Here is a 25,797-nt window from a genome sequence, read left to right as displayed (position 1 = left end):
TCTGTGCAAGGTCAATCTGAAGACCCATCCTGCATTACAGAGGTGCTCTCTTTATGACTTCCACTCCCCACACATGTGCAAAGCCCAAGTCCTGAGCTTAAATGGCACTGAGGCCTGGCTCGCTACACTATAAGTAAATGTCCCTAGTAAGAATAGATGCCTCTTAGATCATTCCGTATGTTCGGTAACATAAAGATAACACCACAATAGCATATGTAAAAGTTTGGGGACAAACTCTATCCCAAAATGCACATGCACAGATTCTGTTTTCATCTATGGAAATGGTGCGCTTAATGCAGAGACATAATTTTTCACTTTTATTTGGACAAAGATAACTCCCTCTCCTCTGGTCCCTCCCCACACTTTATCCTTAGTCTCATTCACAAATGAGGAAGTGACATTTGGCTCCTCACAGGGCAAATCTGACAGCAGCAGCAAGAAACTGTAGTAATTGGATTATTAGTGAGTAAGTCAGAATGTAAGTCATGAATGTAATGATCAAACATACTCAAGAGCAAGTTAACTTAAATAGATTAAAATATTATCCAATAAAGTTCACAAAACAAACATATTAAAGGTTAATGCTAGGAAAAGCCATACTTTAATCATCTTTGGTATAAGATACCTGAAAAAATAGCAAAAGAAAGATAAATCAAGATGATATATAGCAAAGACAGTTAAACTAGGATACCCAAAAATCTTTGCAAAAAACTTTAAAATCCATTGGGCAAATATATTTGTATTAACATCTAATATTACCTCCTTCTGGAAAAATTACATGAAGCAAATTATGAGCCTTTACTGAAAAGATTTTTAAAATGTTTAATAGCAGAAATGACCATTTTGATTCTTCTTTCAAATCCTTCCAATAGAAATCCCCACAAAGATATTAGAATATTGCAATTTTCTATTTTACAATATATTTAGTGTAATAAGATCATCAGGGTTAATTAAAGAAAATGATATAGTGCTGGTGGTATGTAATGTAATGGGCCTTAATAAGATTGTAAGATGGAGGCAGTCATGAACACCAGATGAAGGTTATAAAAGTTCCTTCGCTGGAGGTTTTCAAAAGGAGGCTGGATAGCCATCTGTCTTGGATGGTTTAGACACAACAAATCCTGCATCTTGAAAGGGGATTAGACTAGATGACCCTTGTGGTCCCTTCTAATCCTATGATTCTATGACTCTAAACTGAAGCTGGAAGATTTCAGTAACCTTTTACAATATATAATGTTCTTATTAAAATATCTGAAACTTGCTGAAAAGGGTCCCCATCCATTTTAAAATTCTGGGACTAGATAAGGATTCTTCTCTAACAGCAATTCCCCCCAGGAAATACTCATCCCATGTTTAACAGACGAGAAAAAATATCCTGTAAAACCATCAACCTGTAAAGAGGAGGGGAAGTAATTAGAAGGGAGAAAATAATGGACACAGAGACATTATAAAGAGTTTTCAATACAGATATGATAGTAGTATCTAACTGTACACAATTAGAACATTTTATTTCAAATTCTTGACAGAGGTAGGCTTTAAGAGACCACTCACCAAGATTAAAAAGATTATAGCCTCCAAGGGCATAATTTTAAAACTATGTGATGAACTTTTATTAAACTTGCTGTAGGGCTAATTAAGAAAATAAAAGAATTAAAGTTAGGTTTTTTGGTTAAGAAAATAATATATTTGCTTTATTATTCATCGCTAGTAAAGAAAAGGTCCCAATCAGTAAGTAAAAGAAGGTTGTGAGAATAATAAGATGTATAACCTGACTGTTGCTTGTCATGTGGGAAGGATGTATGATTCAAAAAGCAATTAATAAAATAAAGAGCTGCAGTAACAAGGCAAAGAAAAACTGTCTTAAAGAAAACAAGCACAACCCTTCCCACTGTTCTGCTGGTGAGCAAGAAGGGGCGAGGAGATAAGAAAGGAAGGCCTTAGAGGAAGGAAATTGGGTTTTTGCTAAAGTCAGCAAGTTAACTACAGGTACAAAGAGAGCTGTGAATCTGAAGATTCTTTGTCAGATCCTACCTGATCATGCTGGAGTTCACCAGGATGAGATGGTTTTCCCTAGCTCTGATGTATTTGTAAGTATAGTGATTGCATACTTATGAATACTTTGTTACTGTATTGGGTGTAGTGACTGCTTATTTTTAAGCTGTTAGGCATGCCTATAGCAATTGCATAAAATACCATTTGGCCTTTGGCCTTAATAAAGGAATTCATGGTTAAATTAGTCGGGTGGTCTCTGATATTAATATTAGTAATTTCAAATATTAATTATTCTAACACTTGCCATTGAAGACTAATGTAATTATATTAATAAGTGGGGAAAGTTTTAGATAAGAAACTTGCAGTCTTGATTCAAAGCCCATTGATGCCAATGGTAATCTTTTCTTTGTCTTTATTGGTCTTTGGATCTGGCTCCTAGAGCTGTGGTCTCTTATTTGCCATACAGCAGCTCCTCTTTTGTATGTGTAACTATAAAAGAAAATAATCATAAATGCTATTAAAGTGGTACCTGACAACCTCTCCTTTAAAGGAAATCTACAGAGCTGTGTCTTTGCCTTTAGCTATATTGGGTAGAAAAATTCCTAAGCACAGGAATATTAGTGAATTATCTTAAACTTCATCATGGACAGAACAAAAGAAAAATTACCGATGGATCTATTAGTAAAACTTTGGGGGCTTACAAATAAAAAGATCTATCCACTCCATAATAAAAAATTGCTCACACATTTTGATAGTATCATATCTCTGTTTTGGCAGTGTTTTGAATGAGAAAGGAACCCCCTGACAATATACTGTATGTTAGAAGAGTATTGGATAGTCTCATAATGGAAAAGCTCCTGGATGATATAAAACGGGGAGATTAGATTCTTACAGGTCTAGCTATCAATTTCTAGAATATAAAAATAAGATGAAATAAATAGAGGCCTTGGAAATACAGAAGTATATTGACTTCCAGTAGGAGTACTCATGCTTAAAGATAAGCCTGTGCTTAAAAGTTTTGCTTCATAGGATCTGATCCTGAAAAGATGCTGAGCACCTTCAATTCTAAGGCTATGGGCACACAATTTAATGCACTATATGCACTTGAATAGTCCCACTGAACTCAATGCGTCTGTCCACATGAATAAAATTACTCACATGTTAAATGTTTGTAGGATGGGGACTCAAATGCTTTATCCTTAGAATTCTAGGTGACTACACATTCTTTTTTTCATATAGTTGTATATATTATTGGGCACTGTGTATTGTGCAGATATCATTTGTAAATTGCAGAATTCATTTACTGCATCTTAATTTTGTTTCTGATTAAGAACCACCTAAATAGTAATTGCTAGCAATTAGGAAAGGACAAACAAACGTTAGCAATTGCTATTAATTCACTTCATTTAGATTGCTTTCTTCTGTTTACTGTTATAAATAATAGTACATAGCATTAACATAAATGTTGTCTATCTCCAAAATACTTTTAAAAATGATTTATTTAATCATTCCTGTTCCCTATGTGAGACAGCCAACAATTACGCCCCTATTTTACAGGTTGGAAAGCTAAAGCAGAAACGTTAAACAACCTGTCCAGTGTAATAAACGGAATGTGTGCCAGAGATGGAATTAAAATTCAGGAGTTCCTTGGGTTCAGACAAGTTTTAAATGCTGCACTATACCTTTCACTCTTGGATCCCAATTCTGATCTTACAATGTTAACTCCATTGACTTCATTGGAGTAATTCCATTTGCATCAATAGAATGCAATATGTGCACCAGTTTAACTGGCTCAAAAGCAAGCCCATGATGTTTAGCAATTATTTGTAAATATTGTAATACAAATTATATGTCACTAATGTGATAATGTATCTATTTATTATTAATTGTTGTTGTTTTGTTGTTTTCTAAAATACCCTTCACCATAATATGTGGGCACTCTGTGGCTGGCTAAAATCATGTCTCTCTATGCAACAAAACAACTTTACAAATTAGTAGTAAAATGACATAACTACAAAAAAGGGTTAAAAGAAAAATCATGATTAAATATAGACATGTACAAAAAAAATGTCTTCTCCACAGAGTTTCATAGCAAAGATCTGGGTATTTTTGTAGTCAGTAGCTGTATTGTCCAGTGTAAGCTAAATCCAAACTCACACAGAGGTACAGTTTTAAAACTCTGTTATTAGAAGAGCTGCAGTAGCTAACAGCTTGTGCACTCTTAATAGTTCCTGTGGCAGATTAACTAGTAGTGGTGCTAAGGTTCTCATATTGCAATACTACAGCGGTCTTAAAAAGAACAAATAACCCCTTTTCAATGCTTTATAAAGGCTGTCTTCCTTCCAGCAAAGGCTAACGAAGGTAATCCATAGGTGGGGTTTTTTTGTCATAATAAGCAATGTTACTACACATCTATGGACATTCTTCATTGGTCATCCTCTCCTTACTCTGGTCACAATTAAAAGATTCCTTGCCCATTTGTGTTCAGAGGGCCTGCTTTCCCAAAGCTTTTAACAGCCTGCTATGATCTGGAATCGTTTCATTATAAACAGACTTTCTGTTCCTTTTGTGATTTTTATGCAACTTTTTCCACCATGAAGAACCATCTTTTCTTTTCTGGTCTCTCTGAATGACCCTGAATGGAAGGCGGAATACATGTTTCTTCCTGGTACTGTCTTTTCTCTGTGTTACTGCAAAGTTCATCCAAACATTCTCCGATAGACTTTATTTTTTTGGTTGTTATTTTTTTCCTGTGTGTTTTGCTCTTTACTTGCACTGAGTCTCTGCACATTTTAGCACCTTTTTAGTCTTCTCTTTCATAAATATCTGAAATTGTTCCTGCGCCTTCTTGTGCTTGCAAAAGAGTTCATTCTTTGGACTTCAACTACTTGAAGTTGATTCTGCTTTGTTACTGAGTCTTCCAACTACTCGATATCACATTGGCATCCAATTTCCTTTCCACAGCATCGCTTTTTGTGCATTCTTCTTTCACAGGAGCAAATTCCAGAAATGCTTCTGGTATACATTGAGAGAGAGATTTCTTTTTCTCTTCCAGCTTGCTTTCAATGGTCCAAAATTACCTTGCAGGACACTGAAGTTCTGATGAGCATTGAGTTATCTCCTTATTGTGTAATTGTGACCAGCTTCCTAACATTTTTAATTTTGTTGCAGTGTTTAAGCAAAAGGGCACCCAAAGTCAGAGTGATAACGAGAAGATGTACCGTGCTTTCAGGAAGCAAGGTGTGGAACCTCTTTTTGCTATTTTCACTGTCTTGAAGCTCCTTAATAGGACTATGAGAGTTTTGCTCTGGCTTGATTTTTTTCTTGGATGATTTCATACCTTTTTTTCCTACCAGGATGGCCTAAATCCCCAATAGTACTTCAGCTTATAAAAATCAATTCAAATAAATAAAAAGTTATTATTTTAACAAAGCAAATCAGTGGGGGGCTTTATAAAAGCTTTTTGGAAACATATGAAAAAGCAAAAATGACTTTACACTTTTCTATCAGCTTTTGCTATAATGATCAAAACTAAAAAATGAGGAACTGGGTGGCTCATACGTATGCTGTGCACCAGTTCTAACCTGCCTGAGTCAATAGCAAGTGACCAAAGCTTATCTCTTGGCTGCTTTGTGGCCCATGTAAAATGAGTTGCTGGTCCTAGCCCGACTGCTGTTTGAGAAGCTAAATAACTACCGCAACTGACATTAATTGGTATCCTAGCATAACTAGCGTGTTACTGTTAAATGAATGAACGTGGAGTAGAGACTGAATTATCCTTCCAGGAAATAGCCCCTCTAGGTCAGGAGTAGGGCCTAGCAGAGTAGAGAAGCTGTACTGCAGTTGTCTGTTCAGTGAATAAAACAGAGAATGTCACTTGCCAGCGCTGTCAGTGTCACTTTTTGCAAGCAGTAAATTCATTAAAAAAATAAATGTTGAAATATAGGAAGTTTCTGGGTAATGATTCAATAACTGCAACATTTAATAATGGAGCATTGCTAGTGTATCCCTACAAAGGTTATTCCCATGAAAAGTTTTAGGTTTGATTTTTTTTCCCCCTGCCTGGCATCCTGTACAGTAATTTGCACTCTCTTAGCACAAATGTAAATTATTATCAGAGATGCAAAGTGATGGAGATTCATGGCCAATGTATGCTGGTTCATTATATTCTTGGAAAAAAGCAGAATGGGGCTCAATAATGACTCTTTTCTCTTCATCAAGATATATTTCCCTTTGCACAGCAGGTCATCCCTCATGTAGAATAAAGGGATGTTGTGCATAATCAGAAAAATATGTAGGTAAAGAAAAATACTATGGCTCCAATTCTGAGATTCAGCCTAGCTGCGTTCTGTGTAGGAGATGAGGTGAGGGGACCAGCAGTGGCATTATGCCACCTTTTTTAGTTCCCTGATTCTGGGGCTGACAGAACTGTTTCAATATCCCTCAAAAAATCAGAGCAGCCTCTGGACTGCTTTAACCTACTCCCAGCTGCCTTTGCCCCATTCCAATAGCTGAGAATACTAAGAACATATGGGCTAAACTGAGAGAGTGGCAGCATAGAGCTCCATATTACTTCTCTTCAATTGCACACCTGCATAGAGATTAGTTACACTCTAGTCCTATGAAGCTACATAGAAATTATAAGATTTCTTTTTGACCCTGCATATTTTCTCATCATTAGAGTTGAGTGAATTATATGAAAATTCAAAACAGCTTCTAACCTACTCTCAGCACAAGCTATTGGGAAATATGATATGTGAATTTGGGGGGAAAGGAGAATGGATATTGATGGGAATTTGGGGAGTGAGGGAAATGGATATTAATGGGAATTTGGGATTTTCTACTCCTATCCCCAAGTAATGTCATGGTTTATAAAGCCAATAACTTGACATTGATATAATATGTCTACATATGGTATAAATGGCTCTTAACCACGATGGTCAGGGATGCAACCCCATGCTCAGGGTGACCCTAAACCTCTGACTGCCAGAAGCCAGGAATGGAATACAGGGGTGGATCACTCCACAATTGCCTCGTTCCGTACACTCCCCATGAAGCTCTTGTATAGGCCATGACTGGAGACAGGATGTAGGGCAAAATGGACCATCGTCTGACCCAATATGGCAACTCTTATGTCAGGACTTCCTTTGAATTCTGTGGAATTTCATAATTAATTAATGGTACGGCACTATCTCAAAAGAGGAGCTGCTATATAAACTTAATTTAATGAAGAGTGAACCAATCAGGCAAATGGCAATGAGTTTGAAAGTTTTGTTCACCAGGACACACTACTTCAAAAGAACACTAGCAAATAGCTCATTGCATTTTTCTATGTAGAGCTTGGCTGTAAACATGGTTAAGATGGTAAGGATTAATTGCCATCTCCTTATAGATTTGCTGCTCACATGCTCTTGCTCAAAATGAGCTTTCATTGAAAAGAAAAACAGTTTTAGAAATGAATTAACCGTCTGTGCCTTTTTTTTTTAACTCTTTACACTTGATAACTACAGATAGAGTTCGAACTGACACTTCCACCTATACCACTTTGAAACACAGCATCCCTTCTGGACAGGAAGAACTGATCCATTTGCAGGAACAGGTGAAGAAGGGAGCAATTACTGTGGATGAAGCACTTGAGAAATTTAAACAGTGGCAGAATGAAAAAAGCAGATTAGAAGTTCCACAGCAGGTATACTTCTGAAGGATTATGTTTGCTTGTAGGACATCTTGTCCAAGAGTTTCAAAAATACATACCTAAATTTGGAGTCCTAGATCCATACTTAAGCATCCAGATAAGCATACATCTGTACTGCAGCTGTGATTCCCAGCACTGCCAGACAGACTTGCATGAGCTCTGCTTGAGCTAGTGCACTAACAATGGCAGCATGGACGTTGCAGTGGAGATGCGACTTGGGCTAGCCACACAAGTTCAGACCCAAGAGTTCTGCAAGCACAGATTCAGGCAGCTAGCCTCAGCCTCCACCTATGCTGCTACATCCACACTGCTATTTTTAGCGTACTAGCTCAAGCAGAGCTAGCACAAGTCTGTCCACACTGGGAATTTGGCCACCCAACTGTGGTATAGACATACCCAGGGGCTGTTATTTTCAAAAGTGTTGTGCACCCAGCATCTGATTTCAGTGAGAGCAAGTGGGTTCTCAACATTTAATTTAGGTTGAGTATTTTGGTACCTAACTATGGATTTAGAACATAGCTTTTGCACCATTTTGTTGATGTTTTGTTTAATTTTTTTAAATCTTGTTCTTATTGTTTTAATCATCTATGAAAGCTGTGTAACACGTATGAAAAATGATTCTTTGAATTCTTCTCCATAAGCCTTCTCTCACTGAATAAGCTGAAGCCTTCTCAATTATATGCAGGAGGGGAACCAACTCCCAAAATGAATAGAGCCAGCTAATGGAAATTTTACCATTTCAGATATATAAGACATTGTATATACATTACATAGGGTTTTACACAGGTCTCAAACAGCTTGCATGCAGAATTACGCGCTACAGTCTAGTATATACATATAGGGATCATTGTATTCCCACCCACCACTAAAATGGAACCACTTTTGTATTGCAACAAAGAAATCATTATGCTGGCAGTAGCCCCACCAACAATTATCAGAAGTACAAAGAAGTGAAGTGAAGAATAGGATATCTTCCAGATCCCTTAGACCATGATTCTATTACTGTATCAGTATTCATGCTGAATAGTATTTTATTCTGCAAATAGCCCCATTAAAATGCCTCTTTCGATTTGCAGTTCACAAGTAATACATGGGCTGAAATTTGTTCACACTAAACATTTGTTTTAAACAGAAAATAAATAAATATTTAAGAATCAATATGTCTTTGCAGACAATCAGTGGGATTACTTGCATAGTAAGATGCTACTTATCATGAATAAAGATGGTAGGATCAGGCCCTAAAGTTTCTTTCTACTAGCACCTTATTTCTCAATTGGCTAGAAAATGACTACCTCTTGTTATGGCTACAAAGACCAATGCAGACTGTCTAAATCTATGTGGATATGAGTGTAACTGTCATCTAGCCCTGGATATGCTGTAACTTGCTGATGGTTTGGGGCTTAAATTCTGAAACTAAAAGGCTGCACCTATAGAGCAGCATAGCATTCTTTCTTGCCTTTTTAAATGATTTTCCTGTAGTGAGAAGCTAAACGTTCAGAATACTAAAAAGCCAACCTTTTCCAGCAATTCATTCATTATTTTTTACAATCAGCCCTAGTTATTGATTTTTATTGTTGTTTGTGCATTTCTTTTTAAGGAAAAAGTACGCCAACTCAGAGATTGCATTATTGGGAAGAGACCAGAAGAAGCAATTTTGTATGGTAAATTATATCTAAGTAGCATTTCAATACAATGAAGACATGAATTGTGGGATAAATATGCCATATCTCTGCTAAGGTACCAATCCAAATCCCAGGTTGGCCTTTAGATCAGGCCCTAGTGAGCACTTTGTGTATCTTGGTTTAAATCACAGGTATTATTTTAAATGCAATAAAGTCTTGATCAACTTTTAGGGTAAATCCTGACCCTTCTGAAGTCAATGAGAGTTTTGCCATTGACTTCAGTTGGGGCCAGGATTTCACCCTCAGTGTCTACCGCTCAGCTTTTCTGTAATGCACTGTTTTTCTTAATAAAGTGTTGGGACTAGAAATGGGCAATCAATTTCCTAATAACAGTTTATGTGTGAATTTAGTCTTTTTTTTCTTGTTTGTGATTCATCAGTGAACACACATTGGTTTCTACTAACTTGTTTGCTGTTCAAAATTATTCATATTTAGTGCCTGTAAATTTGCTCAGGAACTGCTCACTGCAGGAGCTTTTTCACATAATTAGTATTCATTATTCATTATGTGAGCTGGGTTGTTTTTCCATTATTTAAAGTTATACCATATTGTTTTATTCCTGATGGGATGGCCTGCACTTTAAAAACTACTTGCATTTCTTCCCCAAACAAATTTCATTCTGTCTTAAACTAAGTTTGTTTAACCGTTAGACAAATCTTAAGTATGAACCTGAAATTTCCCCGCAAATATTTATACAAACAAAACTCCATTCACAGAACATTTGTTAAAAATAGAATGTGAACACAGTCAACACAAAATTCTATTTCTAAATCACAAAATGTTTGCAAATTATTTTTCTCTCTGCTCCCCTAATCAGGAAATCACTCACACTACTGTTTTCATGATTACATTGGAACACAGTGCACTTACGTAGATTTGATGGTTAATGTGTTGTAGTAATTTGATAAAACTCAGTATTCATTGAGTACTCTTTGGAGTACCAAGGAGCATTTTTAAAGTAAATATAAAATAGATACTTTTAAACAGGTAATCACTCAGGTAACTAAAAACTATTCCTAAATATTAATACTAATTGATTAAATGGAGTGCATGTGAAATCCCATGAAAAAAATAGTTCAATTTGTCCTGCTGTTTAATTTTGACAATTAGTACAGAATAGTAAACTGCTAAAAAAAAATCTGTACTTCATATATAGCTATAGGGTGTGTGTGAGTGTACAAGCGATACTGTAGCTATCTATATTTACACACCTATATATTTATCCAATCCAAAGAGGCAAAATACACACACACACACACACACACTTGCTCGAATGCCAAAAAGATAGTAAAACAAATAATGCATTCTAACAATATTTTTTCCTCTTGGCAGACAAAATCACCATTGAACATCATCCAAATGGTACGTAATACTAGCTTAATCTTAAAAGTTCACCTTAATATAGGTACATTTCAGAGAGCCACCTCTGGCAAAAACGACTGCACAAAAATTCCAAGTTATGTAGCTGATTCCTTAGATTGAATTAATGCATTTTGGTTAGCTGAATGATATAGTAGTAACCTAGAGGATTCAGTCTGAAAGTCCCCACGTTGCCAGGAGCTTAAAGTATTGCGCCTGTGAAATGGTTGAATCCCTATCAGGTTTCACAGCAGAGCACAAACAGACCCTGAGTTAGTATTCAGAATCACTCCCTTCCTAGGATTTGATGTTATTGGTAGTTCACAAACAAGTTACTTGATATGAACCTCAAACTAAGCTTTCTCTCTGAGCTTGGTTGTCTCCTAGTGTTTCCCTCCAGGACCTCCTGTTCTCCTAGTTCTCTCTAGTTTCCTCTTTCCTGAGAGCCACTCTTTCTCTCTCTTAATGAACCACACCTGCCACCTGACCTTCCAGGTCCACAGGAGAGCCCTGCCATTCTGGGTGAAATTTTATTGTGTGCATTAGACAGGTCAGACTAGATAATCAGAGTGTTACCTTCAAGTCTTAACATCAGTGAATCCTGCTACAGTGTCTTATATTACTCTGAAGTGTCTCTCTCTAGCTGGCATTCAAAATGGGCATGAGACAGAACTTCATCTTGGGTGGGAATGACAAGGCAGAGACATAAAAGGAGGAGAAACTGGGAAGAACCTGAAGGGACCCCAGATCCTTCTGAAACAGATTTTAACTACTGAGACCCTAATTCTTGAGTTCTTACACAACTCCCACTGAGGTAATTGTCAAAATGAGGAGTGTAAGGCTGGGACATTAGAAGGTTATATCTCTGTCCACCCAACAGATGTTAATTCATGGCTTGAAACAAAAATGACAGTAGCATATCTTCTCTTTCTTTAGTTTGTGGGGAAAACCTTCATTTTCGAGACCCGCTGTACAGCACACCATTTAACAAACAGGTATGTATAGATATTTTCATAGCTCCCACATATGTTTGTTTGAATTCATTTGCAATTGAAATATGAAGATACCAGTTTTCAAACATAGACTCCTTAACCATATCTCCCTATCCCACTTTTAGACTCTCAGATTTGGATGTCCTATTCAGTAGCCATGTTTGAAGATTAGATGTAGCATGCATACTTATTTTTCCATAAACATATTCAGGAAGGCCTTTAGTTATTTGTGTAAACAAGCAGGGGGATAACTGAATTTTGCTTTTTATGAAGTGTGATTTTGAATTTCTTGATATTGCTGCTGATCTTTCTCCCACTAAAGTCATGGAAACTGTGCTATAAACTTCAATTGAAGCAGGGTCAGGCTCAGTCTTCTACTACATTAACTTGCTATCTTTGGGTCCCCATGTAATACTTTATGTGGCTATTAATATATGATTTAATCATAAAAAATATGCCTTTTATGGGCAGCAAGAGAGTTTATCTTGATTTGTTTTTCTGGAAAGGCAAGTGGGATTTATCTGGTTTTAACAATTACTACTATTAAATAAGGAGTAAGTGTGTGGCATATGGATGCACGTGTTATTTGCTCAAGCACCGAATATGGACATAGAAAACACTTCGGTTTTAATAAAGCTGATTCTCTGATCACAATTAAAATGGCGTTCATTAAGGCATGGATATGATCACATTTTTGTTGCATTCTTATAGAACTGGAGACAAAAATGAATCACCAAAGAAAATCTCCTATAGTAAAGTTTTCAAAAATACCTAACTGACTTAGGAGCTGAAGAGCAATTTTCAAAAGTGATTTAGGAGTCTAAAAGTCCCAATGAGAGTCAATGAGACTTAGTCTCCTAAATGCCAGATTTTTTAAAGTATTTAGGTGCCTAAAGATAGAAAAAAGGAGCCTTAGATTTTCAAAACACATAGGCACCTAGCTATCATTGAAATCAATGGAGTTAGGCTTCTTGGCTCTCCTGAAAATCCCACTAAGCAATATGCACCTAAGTATCCTTAAGAATCTGGCCAAAGGCACTTTTGCAACATTTACTTATTATCACATACAAACTGCCTTGAGTTTTGTGTGACATTTCCCATAATTTAAAAATCATCCACAATCATGTTCTAAAAATAAATATGAGAGATGATTCAAAGTGATCAAAGGTGATTAAAGAAAATAGTTTTGCTTGATGATGATATGAACTGTCTGTAAATTGTTGTCTTCTGATGGCTTTTTGGTAATTTTTGTAGAATGAACTCTTCTCAGGCCAGTTCTGGGTGGACAAGTTTCCACATCATAAAACTTGCCATCAGAATTGAAATTACCGTAATTAGCAACCACATTGCTAATCTTAGTGCCAAGGACTGGATGAGTATGTAGTACCATACGGAGTATCACTCAGTAATGCACCTATGTTTTAAACAACAGTAATCTATTGTGCCCAGACAGCCAGTGCTGCCCCATGTGCTAACACTGAAAGCCCTGCAGCCAGTGATGCAGGAGTTTACCTGATCAGAGGTACAGAGCCTCTGTCTGCAAAATGGAAAGGAACAACAGAGCCAGATAGAGGCTCCAAAACATCTAAAGTTAACATACATTGTATTTGAAAGACCAAAAAGCCAGTACTGACCATTTATTTGGGGGGAGGGGGATTATGTATCATCAGTGTGCATAACTGCACTTTGAATAAACATAGGTCTCCAGAAACATGTCAGACTTATACACCTGGAAATTGTAGTCCTTTGGTCACAGTTCTGCCCCATGAATATGCCTCTAACATATTCTGCTGGAGCCACAACTGGGGTGAGATGGTAACTCAGTCTTAGTGCCCATTCCAGCGTTGGCATCTTTGAAACCACCAATATGGGTGGAATGCTGTGGCAATTTTGATGGTTGTTTTGTCCTGTGGGTGCTTGTTCACTGGGAACTGGATGGAAGTCATTTTACATAGGCCATTCAGTAGCCAACAGATAATTATGACTTCAGACATTGCTGACTTTTTAAATATGAAAGATGAAAGTGCATGTTAATTTATTCATTTCTCTGTGAGAAAAAGCTTTATCTCCAAGGACTATCTTTATTTCATCATGTGCTGCTCTATTAAACATTCTATCCTCTTATTGTTATAACTGCTCCAATACAGCTCAACTCCCCAACATACTACACATGGCCAGGTCACCTACTGGAGTAAAGCAATCCTAGATTTCACTAGCTGAACCTGTGGAAGCCCATGACAAAAAAGCATATATGGTTTAATTATGTTTGCCCAACTGTCTATCAAAGACCAAATTGCTTCCATAGCTTCTTCCAAAAAGCCTTCAGAATAGCACTGAGCTTCTTTCACAAACTGTTAGTTTATTGATTATGAGCACTATCTTGATTACCTAGATTTCCCTAGCCCTTCATTTCTCACCAGCATCTTGTTTCTGTTCCCACTCCGGGCAGTTATCTCAGTAAACTCACGAACTTAATAATCAGTGGACTCCATTCTGATAGGGAAGGGAATGCATACAAATATCCATAAGACAGATAATAAGTAGAGAGGGCCTAAACCATAAAATACACACCTTTATTTTGAATACATCCACCAATTCAAAGTGTTCATGAAATATGGAGCCAGTTATTGGATTTCAAATCCTTTGCTTTTCCCTATTACTAGGAGTGAAATAATTCAAAGTGAATGCCACTCAGTGGAAGAGCTCACAAACACATAGTGTTTCCTTGGAATTATCCAATAGGCAGGAATGGGAGGAGGCATCACTTAAGCTCCATGGAATGACCAAAACCCAAGATGTTAAAGACCATGGCTGGGATGTTCTTAGAGAAGCCCGGTGTCTTTACAATACTCTCCAACCTCTCAATCTCCCTCAGACACCAATCCATCCTTGTAGCTGCACATCCCCAAACAAAGAAGAGGGGACTCTTGCATAGTCAGAGGCAAGAGTCAGACCCACCCCAGCTCATTCTCCAACAAAAATGACCAATTTTTATAGAAGCTTCACAGTTTTTCCCCTTAGCATTTTCCATATTTAACACCTTGGAAGAAAAACATTACTTGAGTGGCTGCCAGAAATATAGAAAGGCTATCGGAGAATTTAAAGGAGAATTTTAAAAATTAACATATCACATTCTGTAAAAACAATCACACACTCTAATTATAGACTTTGTGACCTTACTAGATTTTTCAACATTCTATGTTATCCTAACTGCTCATGTCGCGTTCATGGCTGTTTGTAAATTGTATACATCTTTTTAGTCTGCAACTCGAAACCCACCAGAAAAGGAACAGATGCCTAAAGATCATTAATGGAGGTAAGAGCATATATAAATTATTTATTTTTATATAAAACAATTCCTAATAAAGTGCTTCATATCTATGATGCATGCTCTTAACCATGGAATAGAACTGACATCTCCGCCATAATCCTGGCATCACTACTGCAATAAACAGAAATGCACATAGTGCTGTAGTATCTAGTGTTGTGTATTATACATTATGGCCCTGATTTTTAGTCAGAGTTCAGTGTGCCTTCAGTAGTAGAGCGACAGATTTGCGCTGAGTCAGAAGCACAACTGGCTTTTGTGTGCAAATAAAAAAGTGGGTGCAGTTGTAGGTACAACTAATTGCACCAGCAAAATTAGAGGCTTTGGGGAAATATGTAGTCTGATATACTGAACAGATATATATTATCATACTATACATATACTGTCACAAAGGTGTTGAATGAAAACCTGTGCTGCATGTAACTAAAAACCATCATAATCCAAATATGAGGTCTATTTCTGATCTTGCTCACATCTGTGTAAATCAGTAGTGACTTCACTGATGTGAATGGTGGAGAATGCAGGGATAAGAGTGATGCGAGATCAGTATTAGGTGAGCTACCTAGACTGGACAACTAATATATTTTTGTTCGTTTCGAGAATCTTTGGAGACTTCTCTAGGTTGCCTGAAAGGGTTTGCATTTTTGTAGTAGGCTTGTGAACTGTACCTCCTGCAAAGCAGTATCCAGAGGCCTTGAGACATGGGAAAGGGTATTCAGCAGAAATTAGTGAAGGCTCTCAATCACTGGGAAAGCTGGGGTACTGCTACCCTGAGAAAAATAAGAAAATCAATGTACCTTTGCCCAGTTCTGTGTATAATTCACAGCTGATAATTTTATGTATGAGAGAGACAAGGGTGGTGAGGAAATATCTTTTATTGGACCAACTTCTGTTGGTGAGAGAGACAAGCTTAGCACTACGAGATGAGGGATTCCTATGCAGCTGTGGCTCTGGGTCCCCTTATTGCAAAGTACACCTTTCAGTAAGGGGATTTCAAAGCAGCAGTAGTACTTCATTAACCAGCCTCTCAGATACAATGTAGCACTGAGGGGCACTTTCAAATATGCCCTTTTTTAGTGAACATATGTAATGGAATGAAGGGAAATTAGTATCCTAGCATGAACCTAAAATGCCTCACCAAGGACCACCGCTGACATCAAGGCTAGCCACTGAGTACATACTGGCTCCCTATGTGCTAAAGACTACATAGTTGTACAGATATATCCTCTAGGACCACAGGTACCTCACTTCTATGGCAGAACTAAATCAATGCTGCAAATTATTTTCACATAAGGGGAGCAACTTTAGATTGTAGCTGGAACACTGTGAGAGATGAAAGCTGTCCAAGGAATGCACTCAATCAAGCATTTTCTAGGTGTTCTGGACTCACCCCATCTCTGGCCAGCCTTACACACTTGTGGGTTACACCTGCACTTCCAGCCCCTTGGGAGAACAAGATGGGTTCAGGTTGCTTGCACCTCTGTACCCTAATTTAGGTGCTCACAGCCTGTGTCTTGTCATCAGAAGTTGCTGGAACCCAAGGAGTGACCCAAGCCAAAAGTCATTCACTAACAGCGAAATATACAAATGTGTAGTAGAAAGTGTGAAGAACATGGGAAATATCTGAAATGTTTTTATTGCTATGATGTGTACCTCTTCTATTGATTGCACCCATGTATTGAACAGCATGATAGTAAAGAGTTAACTCAGTCTTGGGTGGTTTTACACATCTGCAGAAAGGCAGACAATGGTTGTAAATCCTTGATACTTGACAAACAATATGGATGTCAAAAGATGTTGCTCTTTTGTCACTACCCAAGGGGAGCACAACCACCCCTAGCTTATGGCAGAACCAGGGCCCTACAGAGAGAAAATCGGAAGAAAGAATTTGGAAATTGTTAAAAGCACTGGCCCTGAAGGCAGAGGCAGGTCTGCAAAAAAAGATTGTAATCTAGTCCCCAGGAGAGTGGGGGTAAATTGGACCTAACTAAGGCTTCCTATGGAAATGCTATGTTTAGATAAGATGCCATGTGTGTGGACCTTTTGTTGTTCTAACCCTTGCCTGTCTGATTTAGTACGATGCATGAATACATAATGTTTTGTTTTGAAAAAAATGATCAAGATCACAGCCTTTTTATTTAGTCACAGGTTCCTGAATGGAAGCCTGTAGCAAAGGCCAAATATAGTTGGATCTGCTGAGGAAACACAGTTGGTAAACAAGGGTTTTGTAACCTGGGAACCCAATCTATAAGTGGGACGAATCACAGGATTCCACTCTGAGGTGTTGGCACTGGGTCTGGCACTTGGAAGGCTACCCATGAAGAGACCGAGAGAGAGCTCAGAGATAGAGCTTATCCTGGAACAATGACAGCAGGGTACAAGAGAATGGCCCTATTATTTTCAAAGAGATTTCCCTTCACCAGAGAATTTGGAGCTGTCACTGGAAAGTTAACCACTGAGGTTTTTTGCTGTTTCTTTTTACATTATATTCTGTTTGTATGCTGTTTATTTCCAGCACCACAACTGGTTAATAAAGTGATCACTGAGGTAAAACATACAAAGGTATTAATGTAAGGAGGCTCTTCGCAGAGCGACACTAATTAGCTATCAGCTGTAGCTGTTCAGTAATCTGTCACTTAAATGATGAGAGGATTATGTGTATTTACTACTCCCATTTTCAGCAGCAGCAGAGTTTGCTGATGGGCTTCGTTAATGAATGTGACCTTTTTACTTTGGGCATCTCATTATATCCTGTTGGAATATTAACTGTTCTCTCTAGTAGTTCACTGACAACCTATACTATTGCATATTGTATCTCAAGGACTCTGTTTTAATCACCAGTTGCTACCTGCACTTTCTTTTCTGATCCATATATTGCTTTTAAAACTATTTTCAACATTGTGGAATGATAAGAGTCATTAGGATTGATTGCTTAGAATAGGGGGTAGGCAACCTATGGTACACGTGCCAAAGGCGGCATGCAAACTGATTTTCAGTGGCACTCATACTTCCCGGGTCCTGCCCACTGGTCCGGGGGGGCTCTGCATTTTAATTTAATTTTTTAATTAAGCTTCTTAAACATTTTAAAACCCTTATCTACTTTACATACAACAATAGTTTTGTTATATATTATAGAAAGAGACCTTCTAAAAACATTAAAATGTATTACTAGCACACAAAACCTTAAATTAGAGTGAATAAATGAAGACTCGGCACACCACTTCTGAAAGATTACCGACCCCTGGCTTAGAAGATATAGAGATAGATAAATAGAATATTATTGCATTTATAATCTTCCTGTCAATGCAGTCCTTGGCCTCTCTTCTGAGATTGCCAACAAGAGTGCCAGATATGATCCACCAAGACCTGAACTGAGACCACCAATTAATTTTAGAAAATTTATCAATTACTTTTCCTTCGTTCTGGATCTAAGATGAATTTGAACCAATTGCCTAGAAATGAAAGTTGCTACATCCTGTTGCCAGCCCACTGAAGAACCCAGTCCATCTGAACAAGTTAACAAGTTATGCAGCCTTACACAGAGAAGAATGATCATGTCATGAAAGCACAGGGCAGAAAGAAGATCTACGTGCTGTTCCTGAAACTGCCACAGTCCTCCTTCAACAAGTCACTTGTGGTCTGATTTCATGCATGCTGGGCACTAGCAGCTCTTGTTGTCGGTGGGAGCTGTGTGTATGCAGAAGCTCTGAAAACTGGAGCATTAATCTCTTGTGCCTCAGTCTCCTATCTGCAAAATGGGCTAATTATACCTACCTGACAAGGATGGTCAGACTTCACTTTAAAATGTTTAAGTTATAGAAGTGAAAAGTATTACTATATTTATTGATATATGATATAATGATACATTAATTGCAGAATTATGTTATAATGAGGAGGAGATAACATACCTCTTTAACTAAAACTAATATTGCATCTATCTCCAGAAATAGGCTATTGTAGCCACCATTATAAAGCTCAACTTTAGCCAACAGTTACCTTGCAGTGGTATGTGAGTTATTCCGCTAAGCAAGGGGGAACACTGCAGTATACTATATTAGAACCACTGTATGGTAATGGGTGGCACGGCCTATTTTCAACATTTTAAAAGTAATCTTAATATGAAGCGCTCTGAAACTTGCTGTCCTTCACTTAAATGAAGGAGGGTGGATTGATAGTGTTCCTGCTGTGTTTCCCGTTAGGGTCAATGAAACTGATGGATTTCCTGCTCTCTATAGTGCAATATTCAGGCTCTTCCAAGATTGGACTGTCAGTCAGTTTCATCAACACTCTGCCACTGCTGCTGCTACAGCACATACGGCAGGGAAGTAACATGGGAAATGGGAGGAAGACCACCATACGGAGAATAAACAAACAATAGGGGAGACAGTTAACATATGGAAGAGAGATGGAAAAGAGACATTACAAGAAAATAGATCTTCCTCCTGAGACTAGGTTTCGATCACATTCTAATCTCTTCTTCTCCGTAGTGGTGTCACTGCTCCCTCTCTCCTGATGAGAAGGGGATGGTTTAAACATCAATACTTTCTGAGGCATGAAGATAGAGGCAAACATTATTCTATCACATTCTTTTCACTCATTTCCAGAGTGTACGTGAGGAGCGAGGTTGGAGAACTGGTTTGCCAGGAAGAATCTGCATACTTTACAGGTTGCTGACAGTTAATGTTGGTTGAAGAAATATTTACTTTTGCTCCTTGCTCTGTGAACCCCCTTAGAAAGATCACAGACTGCTGGGAGACCGATGATGATGATATAAGAAAGGGGAGGGGGAGGGATTGTGCTGCTGACTGAGATCCATAAACTTGGGGCATTATTGTTCTCTGGCCTCTTGCTGTCTGCTTATATTTGCAGCACTTCTGCCTTTGTACACCTGCCAGTGCCACACCTCATGGGAAAGAAACCACTTCCTCAGTGAACACAGCAAAGCACCAAAGTTTTTATATTAGTTAGTTCCCTTCCATATCATTTTGCCCAGGAGTAGAATGTACAATATGAGCCAATATCGATAACAATGCCATTTATTCCCTTTGTTTAGGCTTTTTGAGCCCAAATTTCTAAAACTGAGCTCTGTGCTTCCTCAGTAATGTAGTTTAAAATATGACCTTTTTTTGACTCACTGCAGCTATTGCTTTTAGCTGAACTTTATCCTGTTGTATTGTTGCTTCTGTAATCAAACAGAATGTTTATGTGCCTTTTGGGATTTAATGAGCCCTCAGAATTGTCTGGCCACTTCAGATCAGTGCCTTCACTTCCACATACCATCATTGCACCGAGAGACTTCTGAAGACATTCATCGCTCTTTCACTCAGTTCCCAGCTGGATGAGACTTTAAAGATGGGTGCTGAATATGCTATTCTCTACCTCCCTTTGTCCTCAGCTCTTGGGCAGGACACTGGGTCCACAAGTGTCACTCTGGGTGCAGAGGTTGGCCTTTGGAATCAATATTAAATTCACTCATTCTTTAGAGCTGGTAAAACATTGGTATTTAACAGATTTGTGCAAAGTTAAAGGGCCAAAGTTAAACCATTCAGCTGTAAAAAGCAGTGACAGAAACAAATTTAAGCACCATCCCCTATGTAGATATCACAGTGTGGGGTGCAATCCCAATCAGTCAGGGTTGTTTCACCACCTGGCCTGCAACTTGGGTGCCTCACAATGCCTTGCTGTTGTAGCTGCCAACTTGAGCCTCTCACAAACAGCCTAACAGCATGCAGATCACACCCTGAGTGTCCGTGTATAGCTGTATAGCTTGTATAATTAGGGCCCTACCAAATTCACAGCCATGAAAAATATGTCACGGATCGTGAAATCTGGTCTCCCCCTGTGAAATCAGGTCTTTGGGGGCTTTTACCCTATACTATACAGATTTCATGGGGGAAACCAGTGTTTCTCAAATTGGGTGTCTTGACCCAAAAGGGAGTTGCAGGGGAGTTGCACGGTTGTTTTAGGGGGGTTGTAGTATGCTACCCTTGTTTCTGTGCTGCTTTCAGAGCTGGCTGGCCAGAGAGCACCCTGCCCACGGCAGCGCAGAAGTAATGGTGGCAGTACCATACCAAGCCACCCTTACTTCTGCATTGCTTCCTTCAGAGCTGGGTGGCTGAACAGCGACAGCTGCTGATGGAGGGCACAGCTCAGCAGGCAACAGGATAGAAGTAAGGATGGCAATACCATACCATGACATCCTTCCTTTTGCGCTGTTGCTGGCAATGCCTCTGCCTTCAGAGCTGGGCTCCCAGCCAGAAGCTGCTGCTCTCCAGCTGCCCAGGCTTTTCTTTGGTCCCCTGGACGCTTGTACAGATTGCCCCATGCAGACGGCTCCCTGTTGGCCTCAGCAAGGATTTCTAGTTCCATCTGTCCCTAACCCTGACTCCAAGTGTGCTGCGGATGAGGTCAGAGGACTGGTGCAGCTATTTTAGTTGTAGACCCTTTTGGTAGGGTCCCCTAAAGGCTCAGACTGGAGCACCAGAAGCTGACAAACTCCAAGTGGCTGTTACGTAGGACTCGGCATGACCTAAAAGTGAACAAATTCCAACTACTGCATTAAATACCTTGCCTCCCTTTTCAACATTTCAGGCTAGATCCTCAGCTGGTGTGAATGGGCATAGCTCCGCTGATTTCAGTGGAGCTATGCAAACTTATACCAACTAAGGAGCCGGATCTTCATCTCTACTGAAGGAACTACAGCAGGAGAAAACCATTAAGATGAAAAAGTTTGTTAAAACAGTAGGTAAACTGAAGATTGCTAAAATGAGATAAATCATGCAGTGGGAGAACTCTGGATTAGCAAGTGGTGATCTGTGACTTTTAGAAAATTGCTGCACCAGTAAGAGAGGAAGGGCTAGGGGGAGACAGAATTACATGTGGGAGAATAACTTACAAGATAAAATTTATTCAGCAAATTTTGCCAATGTTCTTGTTTATGACAGAATAGAGTCTCATGGACAAAACAGATTATCCCTTTCCTTCAAAAAACTGATTTAGTCCGAAGCCTTCTGGTCTCGTCTTTGACAAAATTTGAGTTGGAGACCTAGCTCAAAGGAAAACAATACCACACTGGTAGTGGCCTGTGTTTTTGAAAAGCAGGACATGCTCATTGAGAGGCACATCTGCCTGCTGCATAAAATAGAGTACTTTACCTGTTGTACAAAAGTGGAATGGCAGTAACAAGAATGAAAAGGAATGTGCTACAAATTTTTCCTTTTACATCACATCTGGCCCTACCAAGTTAACAGCAAGATATTTTACATTCACCACTGAAGAGAAAATGCATTTACAGGGTGACATTTTCAAATCCTTTATAAAAACTGGATAGCTGAGCTTTTTGTTCCTGATTTAAAATCTATTGAAGTCAATGGAAAGATTCCTAATTTTTTTCAACAGGCTTTCAGCCATTCTCTTTATGCATGTCTGACCTGAAACCAAAGTGAGGAAATACATTTACTGATAGCAGTCAGATGAATCCTAAACCGGATTGTGTGTTTTTTGTTTAACTTTGACAAATTAGGCCGCTAATGCAACAACATAGTAAAAGGAATTGGGGGATATAGGCCTGTACCACTTAAGTCAATAGATATTTATTACTGTCTTCGGGGGCAGGTTCATCCCCTGCATCCCTGAAATAACTCTTGCTACTTTTTGTAACATCAGACCAGCAGCCTTCAAAGTGGAACAATCCTAAAAGAGAAGTAAATAGTTCCTTATACCATGACATTCTTCCCAGCATTTTGCTATGAATTTTGAAGCAGATCCTCAGCTGGAGCAAATGTGTTTAGTTACTCTGAAATCAGTGGATCCGTTCATTTTTAAACTAGCTGAGGATTTGAGCCTTTTTAGTATGTTGTCTTGCAAGACAAGTGTGTGAAAACATGTCTTCATAATTTTACACTGACATTCTGCTATTGCATTTTTGCTGGGGCATGGAAAGGAAGACATAATTGAGTGTGAATCATAAAATACATGCATTAGTGAAATGCAAATTAGCAAGGCTCCTTGCATAAATAAAGATTCAAAAGTATGCTTCTCTGGCCAAATTCTCTTCTGCCTTCAGCACTGCAGCTTTCATGTGGTGTTCACTCCTTTTATCAAACTGAGTTCTATGCGTGTAGAAAGAGCAGACTTGAAATCCTGGATGTGGATCTGAAAGCAGAATTAACGCTCTTGATGCTTTATCTAAACCTTCAAGAAATGTTGTATTTGATCATGTACCTACCCATTGCTAAAAGTTTATTCAATAATATGCATTTTTATTATTCCCTGCAGTGCACCTCTCCATTCTGTCTTGCATCAGCTGCCTCTGTTCAGCATCCCACACACGTATCCAATCTACATCTTGACTTACTCTCAATCTGTTGCACATATTGCTAAGAAAATGATCATGCTCTCGTCACTGCAGCTTCTGCACCTTGGAATCATATGGTTTGGGCAATCCTGGCAAAAGTCCAGCATTGCTGAAGAAAGCAGTAATAAAATTTTCTTGTCAAGTCAGCACTAAATTTTACACTCGTTCCTTGCTGTTCCTTTCAGTTGATTCTCTAAATGAGAGATTAAGAGAAAAACTGTGCCTTGTTTTGTGTATCGTATTTTATACTCATTTCAACTGCTACAAAACTGTAGAGAAGTGCAGCTAAAAAGTGCCCCTAAAAAGCTGAATAAGATGCTTGATTTGAATGGACTCACATGCGCACAACTGGTGAAGTTATAAAGACAGAGAAATTGTATGTTTTCCTTTCTGTTGTTTAAAAACATTTTTATACACATTTGTAATGTCTGTTTATACAGGAAACTTGCCTCTTTTGCCAGGAGGAATGACTCTGTTCTAATCAGAGCTACTTTCTAACAGCCATATCTTTGTATATTAAGTTTGGAAGTAAATCAGCACGAGTTATCTGCAGCTATAAGCATAATTACAAAAAATAATGTTTACAAGGCAGGTTTGTGTTTGTTTGTGTATGTATGTTTAATAGTGTGCCTAGGGTAAACTAGAAACACAGAACCAGGCTCTAACCTCTGGTAAACCCATGCAATCCTAGTAAAACACATGCAGTGACTGGCATAACCAAGCAGAATTTGACTCAAATTGTGGTCTGCATTCACATAGCAGCATACTCTGAGATTGAAATGAGCACCCTCATTTCCTGTGCAGGAAAACTTACAAGATTTGAAGAAATGACCCTTCTTATCCACACAAGGGAAATGTACAGGTATGAATATGCAAGTTACACTCTAGCCAGTATTGTATCCTGGAGATAGCACTCACACAGTGCAAGAACTGATTGAAGTGTTTGTTGCCCAGCGATTTGGTTGTTGGTTTTTCTATCTAAGAATAATTTTTGCAGGTCATGAATTTTACTGATTTTTTTGGTTATTTGTTATTGATTGGCAAATAATTTTTCTCAACGCATTTAGGCCTGTGCATTGTTCATGCACTGTTCACAGTGAGTCATATCAGACATTCAAAATTCTCAGTCTGCCATTTCAGCTGTGTAAGTAAGCAACTAAGTCACCTGATATTGTTTCTGTTCCCTGACTGGATGATCTAATGTAAGCATCTCCAGTGTGAATATTCTTGTTAATGCACAAGCACCTGAATATGTTTGAATAAAAGTTCCTCCCTGAACAAAATACCAATGTCTATGGAAAAGAAAAGGCCCTGAACATGATCAGATTGAGGAACGATTCAGGTGAGTGAACATGTTCACTTAGACTTTTTCCTACTATTTGCCCTGATTTAGCAAAGTGTTATTTGTGACAAGAAAGAGAACTGTTACAAAGAGAGATGATCTGAAGAGCCAGTGTTTGGATCTGGTTTAGATTTAAATTAGAGTTCAGGTCTGGATTTGACACCAACAAAATATTGTGAGGTCTTTTCATGAAGTTGTCTGCCACATCTGTTTATAATTTTAAGATGATTAGGGCTGGTTGAAAAATTTCTGTTGAAGCTGTTTCACCATAGAAAATTGGGTTTTTGACTAAATGTAACTTTTTTGTGAAAAGTGTCTGCTTTCTGTAGCAAATTTCTCAATTCATTAAAATCCAAAACCTGAAAACTATTGGTTTTGGCTGGAAATATTTGGTTTTACTAGGAAAAATCAGAATGTTCTGTGACAAATAAAAACAAACAATTTTTTTTTCCCTCCGAGGGGGAAAAAAAACAAAACATTTTCCCACCCACTCTAGTTTGGACTGAAGGTTTTGATTCCAGCCTGTTTCTAGTTCTGCTCTTACTCTTAATCTGCTGCTACCCCTCTTAATACCCCCTCCCACACACACACATACACACACACCCCAATGGTTACCTCAAGTCATTTGCTTGCCTGATGACATTAAGCCAAACTGTGTGGATTGCCAGGGTCTCCCTGAAGGAAGAGAGGCCTGTGGCATGTTTGGGCCTATGTTTCTTTTCTCCTAAACCCCAGAATGGGTGACTTCCAGCGGACTTGAGCCAGAAGGCTGACTTTCCACCTCCAGACCTGTACAGTGGACCACCTGGATGATGAGGGGCTGAGTGAGTACAGCACCCAGTCATGTCCTAAGAGGGCAGTGAAGAAAAACTGAGCCTTAATAGGCACATTGAGCTCAGGAGGAATTTTTTTGTTCTCGGAGAACAGTGTTCGACAATGATCTTGAAAATAATATATCTTAGTCACTGTTTTTGCTTTTCTTCTGTTCAACTTGCTATTGCATGTCTTTTCCGTTCTTCCATGATTTATGTGAGGCTGTTACTTTTGATGA

General features: G+C 38.5%; 1 protein-coding gene across 2 annotated transcripts in view; it reads left to right on the top strand.

Annotated features, from left to right (window-relative positions):
- The window catches only part of BANK1 (B cell scaffold protein with ankyrin repeats 1), a 310,492-nt gene extending 285,377 nt beyond the window's left edge, over positions 1-25,115 (top strand). The window contains exons 12-18 of one of the 2 annotated variants that reach the window (XM_075066227.1): positions 5,164-5,232; positions 7,503-7,681; positions 9,285-9,348; positions 10,702-10,731; positions 11,665-11,723; positions 14,981-15,036; positions 23,326-25,115. In XM_075066227.1, the coding sequence (XP_074922328.1) occupies positions 5,164-5,232; positions 7,503-7,681; positions 9,285-9,348; positions 10,702-10,731; positions 11,665-11,723; positions 14,981-15,031 (452 nt within the window). In that variant the 3' untranslated portion in view covers positions 15,032-15,036; positions 23,326-25,115. The remainder of the gene's footprint in view (positions 1-5,163; positions 5,233-7,502; positions 7,682-9,284; positions 9,349-10,701; positions 10,732-11,664; positions 11,724-14,980; positions 15,037-23,325) is intronic. The other variant, XM_075066228.1, reaches the window with a different exon arrangement.
- Positions 25,116-25,797: the final 682 nt, after the last annotated feature.

Source organism: Chelonoidis abingdonii, chromosome 5, assembly GCF_003597395.2.
Source record: "Chelonoidis abingdonii isolate Lonesome George chromosome 5, CheloAbing_2.0, whole genome shotgun sequence".
NCBI lineage: Eukaryota > Metazoa > Chordata > Testudines > Testudinidae > Chelonoidis > Chelonoidis abingdonii.
Note: the sequence above shows the minus strand (reverse complement) of the source record. Positions and strands in the feature narration are given on the sequence as shown.